The sequence below is a fragment of the Amblyomma mixtum genome, chromosome 2, assembly GCF_055824585.1.
Source record: "Amblyomma mixtum isolate Tamu chromosome 2, ASM5582458v1, whole genome shotgun sequence".
In the NCBI taxonomy this organism is placed as follows: Eukaryota; Metazoa; Arthropoda; class Arachnida; order Ixodida; family Ixodidae; genus Amblyomma; species Amblyomma mixtum.
The window spans coordinates 215902374-215914497 of record NC_143013.1 but is presented as its reverse complement, the minus strand read 5'-3'; the positions used below and the strand labels follow the sequence as shown (position 1 = coordinate 215914497).

Sequence of the window (12124 nt, the reverse complement as noted above, 5' to 3'; positions counted from 1 at the left end):
TAGGGGCGTTTATTACAATAATAAAACGAACGAAAATATTTTTGCTGGCCCCGGCACCTGCCATCGCTACGGGAACCACGTGAGCTGGGGCACCGAAAATAAAGGGATAGAAGAGAGGCTGCAGAAACGAAATGAATGAGGTGAGGGGACAGTGAGAAAAGATTAGGGGGAGAGACACACTGCATAACTAATCTATTTACATTTTATCATATATGAAGGTCGGGCGCGCGTCATGATCTCAGTTAAAGAAGGATAAAAACACGGGCGCACGGCACAATGCACAGTACACATGGAGTCGGTCGTCCAAAGAGAGAGGTAAAAAAAGTCAACTGCCTGTGCCGCTTTACTCCAAGCGGGTGCGATCTGGGCTACGAGCAGCGGCCAAATGGGTGCGTAGCTCACTCTGGCCGCTAAAAACTTTCAGTTGCCTTCGTGCGCAAATGCGAGAGAGAGAGAGAGAGAAAGAAAGAGACATTAATGAGTGCGCTTATGACGGCTGCACAGCTTTAAATGTCTTTGATGCTGCTGGCCAGTATTCGACAAAGCATGCAGCGATTTTCACAACAAAGCGAGGTCATTTTCATAACTATTTGGGTGTTAACAATCGCTGTTGGCATTTTAAGCTGGGTTAAATGAAAGGTGAAAGTGTGGCGGGTGTGTCTATTTCGTCCTTCGATGAAAATGAAGCAAAAATGAGGACTAAAGGAAGTAAAGAAAGCTTTCTTTCAGTGCCATTGTTGCCAACGGCTCGTTTATTTCTCCAAATATATATTTCATCTAAAAGCAAAGCTCTATTTGAATAGTACAAACTGAGAAGTCACCGTACTACACGCATACACGTACAGAACATCAACTTGTGCCTACACCAGAGCAATGTAGCTCTATGCCGTGTCAAGAAAAAGGATAAGCGGTGTCAGAGCCTGTAATATGACAAGGCGAAGAGGCTGGCTGGCATTGCGTTGGTCCCAACTCGAATGTCCTGAGTGGTTGCAAGGACGAAGCAATATAACGACTGTATGCGACTCACAGTAGTGTTCCACGTAGAGCTGTTGTCTCGTTTCATCCTTGTAACCACACAGCGCATTAAATCTACAGAGTCTTTAATGTGACATCCACTCAAGAACCGCCCACAATCTTTCGCTCGCTGTTAAAATCAATTACGCTGCCGTAGTTCGACACTCCTGTTGTGCACACTGGCTGCCGTTTGTTGGCAACCTTCGCAAGTACTAATCTATCACTATTTTCAACGGTCCGGCCACGACGACTTATTGCATCGGAGCAGGAGACGGGATCCGAGGTTTTGCTCATCACACAATCGACGTCTTCTTGATTACTTCTCGGTGGCGGCGCGAAGCCGTTGCCGTTCTTTCGTACTGGAAACTTGGGGGGAGGCGTCGGTGGACAAGGAGGACTTTCAATGGTCGACACAAAGTATGAATCTTTTCGCTCTGCAGTGTCCGGCTCATCTTTCGTAGGCTTGCTCCACGAAGAATTTCGTCGACGCTCTAGGTACGAAATTACCAGCCACATGAAAAACAGGACCACCTGCATTGCTCCGAGCAGCCGGTATAGGTCGTCGTATGAGCCAAGTACGTCCCTGAAGTAACCTGCATGTAAAATTAAAGAAAAATAAATGGCGTGAAACCGAGTTTCGGCTTAATGTAACGAAAAAGTTCACAGCTACAGGGGCATCATGAACTACACTTCAGGAAATAATTATGGATAGTGTCATTGATGACCAACTAAAACAGAAAAGATAATGTGTGTAAGTAACACGTATAAGCCGTGTTTTCAAAGCGCTGTGAGCCTCAAATGAAACGAGCTCGTAGCAACTGGCACAGCAATAGCAGTACGGAAGCATCTAATTCGAGATGATTGAAGATTAGTGGATTTCATTTTCACTAATATATCATAAGAGTGCTACATTAAAAATATCAATAGACCGCCTGTGCACGTCCGCTCAAGTACAACTTATTTTTATATTTTCTTTTGTACTCGAATCAGTTTGGTCGCGTACGCATTCTAGACGTCAGAACCCTTCGCCGTTTTATAACCCGACAGCGAAAGAAAAAAAGCCGCGCAGACTTCGCACCCAGGCAAGTAGGCATGTAGAGATACGCCCATTTTTAAAAGCGCGGTCTTGCAACGTTAGAACACAAAAAAAGACAACACTTAGTACGCGAAATATATGCCTGAATGCCTCTGCGAGGGCAGTTATTAGGGCATGCAGACTATCCCTGTTTGTACTGAGAAGGAAGAAGTACAAGCGTGTTTCATTAAAACACAAAAAAATTACCTTGCTCTTTCTGAATTCTGATTTTTATACTGTTAGGCTACGCCACCGGCGGTCATGAGCACACAAAAGTGACCAGGGGAAAGGTAATCGACAATTACCAATTTTGATTTTTCTGGACTGAGTGGCCAGTTAGGCGCAATTTTTTGCCCAATGGACAGGACGTAGAGTACGATTGAAAAGGGTTTGTTATTCTTGGAACATGTTTGTGTTGCTTCAAAACACTCTCCTTGGATCTTAACGCTGTTGTTAAAAGGAGCGACCATCAGATGCACACAGTTGTTAACAAGGACCTTTTCACAGAATGAATAGCTTATTGATAGCTAAATTCTAGTTAAACAGGATATTAAATATGTAAGTACGAAGTCCAACGAATATAGCTAAGAAAGGAATTCTTCACTGAAAAAATAGATTTCTGTTAAATTTAGGAGGAAAAGCGCCGCGCATGTTTCTACGTCATCTGACGGATCTCCTAAGTCGGAGCCACGATGGGATCACCCGCACTCCAGGCACTCTCTCACCGCGGCCTCTCATTTATACAGCGCGCTGTAACGCGCTTGGCCTCGAAGGGGCGTTGCCGCTGCTCTCCACAGGGCGACGCCATCTGCTCCTCCAGTAGCGCGCTTAGCCTTGACTAGAATGGCTGTGTGCACCTCGAACTTTCCAACGTGTGCCGTTCATCGTGCACCGCAAACCAGCCAGACGAACCATCTCGCAGAGATACCTTTAATCTAGGAAACTCGGCCGCGTAAAAACTAAAGCGTTCTCATTCGCAGAACCGGCCTCTTCCACCCTCTTCAAAACCTCCTTAACCTGCACCGGGAGAGACAAATCATCCGCCTGTCCAGTACACCAGCTGGACGGTGGATACTTTCCCAGACTCCCTACACACCCATCTCTTTCCCAGACCCACCGCAGTCTCCGATCTATCCCCCTAACCTCCGCCTCGTACCCATTCCACGCAACATGTCCGCACACACACACGCAGGTCACCGCCAGGCATACGCATACAACCACAAGCCACCTTTGGACGCTACGGCGGTGGCCTACACAGACGCCTGTCTCACGGAAACCGCGGGCTCCACAGCAGCCTTCTTCCTCCACCCTTCCCTCTCTACAACCAGCACTCACACAACCGGTCCATACACCTCCCCACCCTCCACGCTCGCCCTAGAAATACACGGGATCGCCGATGCCATCGCACACTTTGCCACCCTACCCCCCGCCCCCCAACACGTGTTTATACAGACTCGCAGGCAGCTCTGCGTGCCTTCCATGAAAAAGCCCTCCCTTTCCCTACTCGATCGGCCTTAGATACCGCCCTCTTAGCATTAAGCCCACGAACGGTGACCCTTCGGTGGATCCCCGGTCACATCGGCATCCCAGGCAATGAGCTGGCTCATCAGCTTGCCTGCAAAACTATACACCGGGCGCCGGGGATCCCATGGACGAGCCCACCCGCGGAGCACGCGGTCAGGGCTTACAAACGTACTGTCGACGAATACTACGCGCAGAAAAAATTGGATTTAGCTGATTTACCACCACCGCACCCATCCTTATCGATCCGTGAAGCTCGCATTCTTCGCCGAATACAGTTTAATCTCCTACATACACCAGCCAAACTTTACCTATACCGGTACACTTCCACACGTCAGTGCCCAAACTGTCCACACACATATGCAGACATAGAACACTGCCTTACACAGTGCCATGCAGCCTTCCAGTCCCCCGCCTATCCTTTCCCCCCACCCCCACCGTGGCCCATCTGGCTCGCTTCCCTGGATCTGAGACTGCAACGTGCCCTCGTCGCCTTGGCCCAGGATGTACTGAACGCCTAACAGAAAGGATGTTCGAATAAAAATGTCACCACCACCACCATCACCACCACCACTGCCACAGGTAAGCAGTCATAAGTGTGTTTGCGAAATTTTGTCTTTTTCATGTTCGTGTGGTTTAAGCGTTATAAATCCAAGCACGCTAGAAATAAACTCTACCATTGCACAAGACGATCTGAGTGACCTTGTTCTGTTTAATATTGCTCTATACCAACAGCTTACGAGACCCAAGCAGCCCAAATTCTTGCCAAAATATTATTACCCATTCAATGCAAGAAAGTGTTCGGGGGGAAACTGTTCTCGAATTTACAGTATTTTTCTTCGTACAAAAGCTTGCGCAAAACACGACACACACAAGAAAGGTAGACAGGACAGCGCCAACTAGCCCAGCAACAAGTGTTACTCGAGTATCTCTCCAATACAGCGCGTTGTCCTGTCTACCTTTCTTTTGTGTGTCGTGTTTCGCGCTAGCTTTTGTACGAAGAATAATGCACCAACTAGCCCAGCAACAAGTGTTACTCGAGTATCTTTCCAATACAGCGCGTTGTCCTGTCTACATTTCTTGTGTGTGTCGTGTTTTGCGCTAGCTTTTGTACGAAGAATAATGCACCAACTAGCCCAGCAACAAGTGTTACTCGAGTATCTTTCCAATGCAGCGCGTTGTCCTGTCTACCTTTCTTGTGTGTGTTGTGTTTTGCGCTAGCTTTTGTACGAAGAATAATGCACCAACTAGCCCAGCAAGAAGTGTTACTCGAGTATCTTTACAGTTTTCCTTCTACAAAGAAGGTCTTCTGTTCTCTGAATGATCTATGCTGGCCTTCTTAAGGTGTATTTTTTTAATGACACTAAAGCGCAACACATTATTATCAGCAGCAGCAGCCAGACTACGCCCACTTCAGGACAAGTGTCGCTCCAATATATCTCCAAACAACCCTGTCTTCTGCCAGCTACGGTCATCTTATTCCTGCAAACTTCTTAATCTTATGCGCTCACCTAACATTCTGCCGCCCCTTCTAGGCTTGCCTTCTCGTGTAATCCAGTCCGCTACCCTAAATGACCGTCTGTTGTCTTGCCTTCGCATTACATGCCTTGCCGAAGGCAATTTTTCGCTCTTGATTTCGACTAGAATGTCAATAACCCGCGTTTCTTCGCTAAACCACTCTGCCTTCTACTTGTGTCTGAAGGCTACAGCTATGATTTTCATTTCCATAGCTCGCTGCGTTGCCATTAACTGGAACCCCTTTCGTTAGTCTTCAATTTCTGCCCCAAAGGTGAGTGCAACGGCGACGCACGCCGGTGCAAAGAGCATATAACGACAGGACGTGCGCATGTATTCCTTCTTCTCATACGCATTCTGCGAAATTTGGAGAAACATTGGAGAAATTTGAGAAACTAGAGCAGCATGATATTTGGCTTTATGTGTACAGGGTCGTCCAAAACTTCCCAGGCCACAGGGTCTGCTTTAGAGCGCTATAATTTGGCAGCTACGACACCCCTGGAGCCAAAAATCTCTGTAGAGGATAGTAGAAGTACTATTCTCACCTCTGAGAACCTTGATGTCTTCGATGCTATCGTAAGTGGCAGTATACGCCACTTGAAAGCAGACCCTTTGGCCTGGGAACTTTTGACCGACCCTGTACCTCATAATGGTACTTATATTTGCTTTATTGCTTTCTTTAGGGTATGCGCGAAACTTCCGACGTCTTGAATGACGTATGAACCCTTCTAAAATAACATAAATGGGCGTCTTACCTATAAGAACAGGCTTGATGAGCAGCAGCGGAACAACGAGAATTCCGGCTACACCATAGCCCACCGGCAAGTGATCCATTCCAATATAATCCGCCATGAGCACGCCATGCATTGTCATGCCGCATCCATTGAAACACGCAGCAAGCAGAGTGGCGATTACTATAAATGCGTAAGAATTTGCCTGCGGCAGAATGGCGATGGAGGCCGCCGTGAGGATGGCATTCCAGCCCACCAGGGTGCTTCGGCGGACGATTCTGCGATCTGCAAGCAGCGGAAGGCCGATGCGTCCTACGGCGTCCGTGAAAGATAAATACGAAAGCAAAGGCACGGCCCACTTCTTTGAAACACCTTTGTCAACGGCAAAGTCCACGATTGTTGTGAGAAATATGTCTTCATTGTAGCACATCACAGTCCACGTGACCAAAATTACGTAAAACATTGGAAGCCGCAGGACAACTGCGGCGCTCTCAAGTACGCTCGGTCTCTCTTTGGTACTTGGCGACCTAGAGGAGGAATCGCACTTGGCACCTTCCTTGCTTTCGATATTTAAGTTGACGTCTCGGTCGTTGTCTGAAGTCCTCCCCTTGCGGTCCTGTCGAGGAGAGGTAACTGGTGGTCGTCTGGCGCGCAGAAGGAAGCTGATCGGAACGAGGTGTAAGAGTAGGCCACCGAAAATTAGCAGACAGCCGTCGAACCCGTACGTGCTCTCCAGGCAGTAAAGGACGGACGGAACTGCCAGGGACGATAGTATTGAGCCCATGAACATGATGCCGTGAGCAGTTCCACGGTACTTCACGAAGCACATGCTGAGAAATACTTGCATCGTCATGCTGACGGTGCCGGCTCCCGCACCTGCGTGGATATCGAGTCATTGTTTATTACCTCGATGAAAGAGGCCCTAGCCTTCACAAAAATGGCATTTTCGTCGAAGATGTTTACGAAATGTTCACTACTTCCACACTCTCTCACGGTAGAGATGTGTGCGCGTTTACATGAGCTTTCAAGAATATTGAGATTTATCATATTCAACATTTTACGTAGTGCGGATATTTTCATTACATTCGTTACAATTTACATTTTTACAGAAACTATACTATTAAGGAGAACGGTTAAAAAGCTTAAGAACCCTAATTTTGAAGCCGTGCACGTGTAAACCTGGACAAATGTTTTATTATGTACAGAAATATATCAACAACGAGAGTTCGTTTGCATAAGTGCTTATTGAGCTACACTTGTAGCCCATTCTGAAAAAATCTGCTAGCCGAAAACGAAGTGCTTTGATGTTTCATAATCTTTGTTTGTTTCGCTTAATAAGTTTGTTGATGATTTATACAATAACAATACATATCAAACAACGTAACTTAGATTGCAAGCGGTCTGATAAACTGGCATCTATAAAAGAGCACTTACTTCGCACTCAGTATAAGCAAGCCCCGAATTGTTGGACTATGGAAATTTAAGTAATTCAAGAATAAAGAATAGAGTTTCAAGGTAAAGTGAAAGCCGCTAGTTACAGCAGCCACAGAACATGGTCGTTAATTAACAGCTCCAGAGGTATTTGTATTCGAGCAAATATAGAGTTAATTTACCTCGAATGTATCCAGCGGCTGATACAGCACTGCTTATCAGTTTAGCAACTACTTCTAATTAGCAATGCAAACTCACAGGCAGGTTTTTTGCACTTTGCGACAGACCATCAGTGAATAAGCACATTTTCCTTCAATTTCTCACGAAGTCCTAAGGTGTATTGTTTTCAGTTAAAAATGTGATAATCCCCCTGGAATTCACGGCACTTCCTTCACCGATTCGTGTAGAGCATTTCAATAAATTCAAGATGTTTGCTAGGAATGCTCAATCACATAATTTCAAATGGTGATATTCCCGTAAAACTGGAAACAGCTATAGTTATGCCACTCTGTACAAGTTGTTCGTGTAAGGACTGAAAATTGCCATGCGATTTCAATTCTGCCTTATACTTCTAAAATACTCGAAAAACATTTATTGTCAACGATGGTAGGCTTTCTAGACAATCAGAGTTTTTCCGCCTAATCAATGCGGTTTCCGGCAAGAGAAAAGCTCTCAAACCGTTCTGGAAGATTTGTGTGATGAGTTGACAAAATGTCTTGTGCGCTGATAATCTGATTGCGCCTTTTCAGTATGCTGCTACAAAAGCGATCGACTGGTTTCGAACTAACGTAATTAATATAAATGTATCTAAGGCACCACTATTCTGCTTCCGTAATGCTTTTGCGGTGAATAAACCTTCACTACCCTCTCGCTCTGCATTCTTCTGACTGCTCACCATGCTCTTGCAGACCGCTACGGTATTCATGTGTAGTAAAGTATCTAGGCTTGAATCTTGACAAAAACCTTTCTTGGAAGAGCCACAATGGTTAAGTAACAGTCTGTAAAAGCCTTCGCGCCGTATCATGCCTCGTGTGTAAGGTATGGAATTAGAAAATACGACCATTACGCACCAACTCACATGAAATATTTAAACCCCAGCACCTTCTGTACAAAAACTAAATAGAATTTTAAGAAAATAATAAGTCGTTTCAGTTATTCAAAGCGTAATTGTGTTCTAATGTTTATAAAACGTTTTGGTTTACCTGTATTCCATATGTTTGCGCGTTTGGCTCGGTTTGTTTAATGGAGTATAACGTCCCAAAGAACCTCAGGCTATGAGGGATACCGTAGTGGAGGGCTGCGAATAATTTAGACCATCGGGGGTTCTTTAACGTGCGCTGATATCGCACAGTGCGCGGGCCTCTAGAATTTCGCCTCTATAGAGATTCGATCGCCCCGGCCGAGATTGAACCCGTGTCTTTCGGGTCTGGTGCCGAGAGCCAGAACCACTGAGCCACCGCGGCGGCTATGTTTTTTCAGGTGCAATTCCCGCTGTACCATAGCAGCCTGATAGACATGTGCTAGTGTCTCGTATTATTATAAAAAGTTTATCGCCACACGTTGCTCTGTTCCCGTGCTTCAGGAAAAGTTCCCGTCATTGACCCAGTATAATCGTTGTGCTGTAGTGTACTGTGAAAAGTTTTTATTTATTTATTTATTTGAAAATACTGCAGCCCCATTCTAGGGGCCTGCGTGCCAGGCGCTCCCGCTCAAACCAGCAATGACTTTGGTAGGCCTGAACATGTATTCTGTCGTCATCATTGTCGATAAAAGTATTATCATTACTATACATCCTTGACATATTTTGGTGTGTTTGAAACAATCGCTTCCTGGTGTAAGATGTAATTATTTCTTTCGAAAAGACGGTGCACAGTTTCTAAACAGTTGTGCGCGCTTGAAACTCTCTGCGTGCCTGACTTTCTGATATTGAGCCAACAGCTTTTAACGGAAGATAGGTGTGACGCTGACTGAACCAAAAAACGGTGGCTGAGTTGTCACTGCTAGGAAAAAAATGAAAATTTTTTTAAACATTGACGTTTCTCACTTATGACCACAAACGGTGATTGGTTGCAAGACTGTGATTTCCATACATTTCGCCTGAAATACCGTGTGTAACAAGGGTAAGTTGCAAAAATGTTTCGGTCATGCCTGCGAAATAATATGAAGACCTGAGAGTGGTGCACAAGCAGCAGCTTCCGCTGTATTTCTTAAAACAAGCTCATAGCGCGTAATTCTAAAGAAGCACACTGCACGCTGTAAGCTAATTTACTACAAAATGTCGCCCTCCATTCAAATCTTCAACGGGCACACGCTAACGAAGGATGCAGTTATTTCGAATGTCCGTATAGATTTACCTTCTATATAGTGATGTAGGACCTTAATTTTATCTATCCTAAATATTTACAAGTTAGCCTAAGAAACGAGCTATATTTAATTGTGCAGCAATTCTGACTTTCAAAAATCACCAATTCATTAAATAAAAATTTAGAAAGCACCTAAGAACACATGCTCGGCACCCATTCCTTTACAAACCCCAATTTCATGACCCAGAAATGGCTTTGTTAAACCGTTAAAAACGGCGTGCCTAACGGCATTATCAATCAGAACTACAAGAGAAGAGAACAAGTCTGGGGAGTTGGTAGCCCATTGCTAAATGAAGCTTCTATAGCGCACGAAATGAAGAAAGGTTGAAATGAATATAGGTAAGGACCAACATTAACATGAAAATAAAAAATTACTCGAAGGTTTTGGCGCGCATTGCTTTTTTTCGACTTTTCATTTTGTCTTCTGTGACTGTCCTTCAATACTTACTTGAACAACTTGCCCTTGACTAAAGAAAAAAATTTCGCCTCTCCCGTAACCGAGAGTAGAGTAAGCATGAAATGTTTACAGGCCTAACGTAGGCTCCATTGCTTGGCTTAAGCAGCTGCGACGGTGGCGGCATTGAAATCCAGGACGATGCAGAAGCGTACGCGGACACGACGAGACGCAGGCCTGACAAGAATGTATATGCAGCGCATTCGAATACTCCGCGAGCGTGTATACATCTGCCTGCCAGAGGGGGAAAGGGCATGAAGGCCAAGCGGCCGGTCTTTTACATGCGTGAATGTGGGACCGCAGCGCCATCCTTGGGGAGGGAGCGAAAGTTTTCCGCCGAAAGCCCTTCTCGCCCTCTTTCTCTAAGCGGCCTTCTCTCAAAGCGCCCTAACAGATCACGTATGACAACGAAGTGTATTGTGGCATGTATGTGCTTTTTCCACGCGTTATTAGAAATCGGAAATTGTAATTCCGTGGATTATCAAATGCACAGCTCGACTGATATCTTGATAAACATTGAGAAGACACTGGCAGCAGTTATTTTTTGTGACTCGTTTGGAGAGCAACCGGCGCTTGTATGCCGGTCCCGTAGGAGGGCTTAGAGAGTCTCGTTGAATCTCGTTAAGTCTCGTACGGTGCCCGGATGTTCTCGATTCAGAGCCCGGATGAGTGGAATTCAGAGCACGGATGAGTGGAATTGAGTGCCCGGATGATGGCTCTCGGTCTCGGCGTGACGTCACCACAATGCCGACAACGGGAGCTAAAAGCATTTCATGCTTAAAAACATGAGAATTTTTCACCACAACCGCTCCACAGACTTCTTCCAAGTCGTGTACTGTCAGGATCAGGTGTCATAATCCGAATGTTGCTCACTTCGCGACATGACATGAAAAAATGCACGTTGTGCACTGCCATGACATGAACACACTCCATATGCGGCAATTGTTATAGAACGCTCCGGAACCTTGCGCTTCAATGGCTTCTCACCGTGGATAACTCCTAGCGTGACGGTCATCCAGGCAATGTTTGGCGCCAACACCGAAGCCATCACTCCCACTGCAGTGACGAGTGCTCCCGCTTTAAGCGTAGGACCAGCGCCGAACCACTGGCACAGCGGGCCAGCTAGAATACCTGCGAATAAAGGGTTGCACAATTGAAATTAAAATCGGAAGGAAAAAAGTCGCAGGCCTCTATTTCCGGAAAAAGTAGACAATGTGGAACTTCACATTTTCCGATCTTCCTAGCGTAGATTCAATAACTTTGGACGCCATCTGGTAGCCTCTTACAATACCCTCGCACAACAACCAATCACACGGATGCCACTAACATATAAAATAATCCTCGTCACCTTCCGAAGAAGAATGACGTTTTTCTTCTATTAGACATGATGGCTGCGAGTTTGAATGTGGAGGGGTAATTGTGACTTTTAACTTGCGGGTGCCTATTTGAGGGCCTTCACTCACGATCAAACTGGAGCTGGTCGTTTTTATTATTAAGCCGGAAACGAGACAAGGCAGTAGCTTCTAATGGTGAATTTCACGTCCGTGTATGCGGGGAAATAAGCGATCGGTTTAGATGTGCCCCATCGATGGGACTAGGCCCAGCTTAGCGCGGGCAGTAACCTCCAGTTTCGTGACTTCATTGTCCATGCAGCCGAGTATCGAAAAAAAGGGCATTCAAGAAGTAATCAAGTGCTTCCTGAATATAGCAGATTCTTTTTTTCGAAATAAGCAGTTTAGGACGATATACGATTTTACATAAGGTTGCCTTTCCAAATCATAATTTAGTTACAAAATTTCTAAACACAGGAAACTAAGAATATAGCCAACCTATGTAATTTTCCTGAGGTTTGGCTAAAGTGTGAGGTGTAAGAAGCCTCCTGTGCGGTCAGATAAGCAATCATGAAAGATTGGGTCGAACAGATGCCTTGTGTTGCCTGAAAAATCTCACAAAACTACTTTGTGAAGGTTTCCATAATGCCGTCACTATCGCTTTCCGCAAGAAATGCAAATGGCTGCAA

General features: G+C 45.5%; 1 protein-coding gene across 3 annotated transcripts in view; it reads right to left on the bottom strand.

Moving 5' to 3' along the window:
• Positions 1–731: 731 nt before the first annotated feature.
• Positions 732–12124, bottom strand: part of LOC149362549 (monocarboxylate transporter 12-like) — a 46504-nt gene continuing 35111 nt past the window's right edge. For all 3 annotated transcript variants that reach the window (XM_089573096.1, XM_089573094.1, XM_089573095.1), the window contains 3 exons: positions 11092–11235; positions 5881–6732; positions 732–1607 (listed from right to left, as the gene is read on the bottom strand). In XM_089573096.1, the coding sequence (XP_089429222.1) occupies positions 1117–1607; positions 5881–6732; positions 11092–11235 (1487 nt within the window). In that variant the 3' untranslated portion in view covers positions 732–1116. The remainder of the gene's footprint in view (positions 1608–5880; positions 6733–11091; positions 11236–12124) is intronic.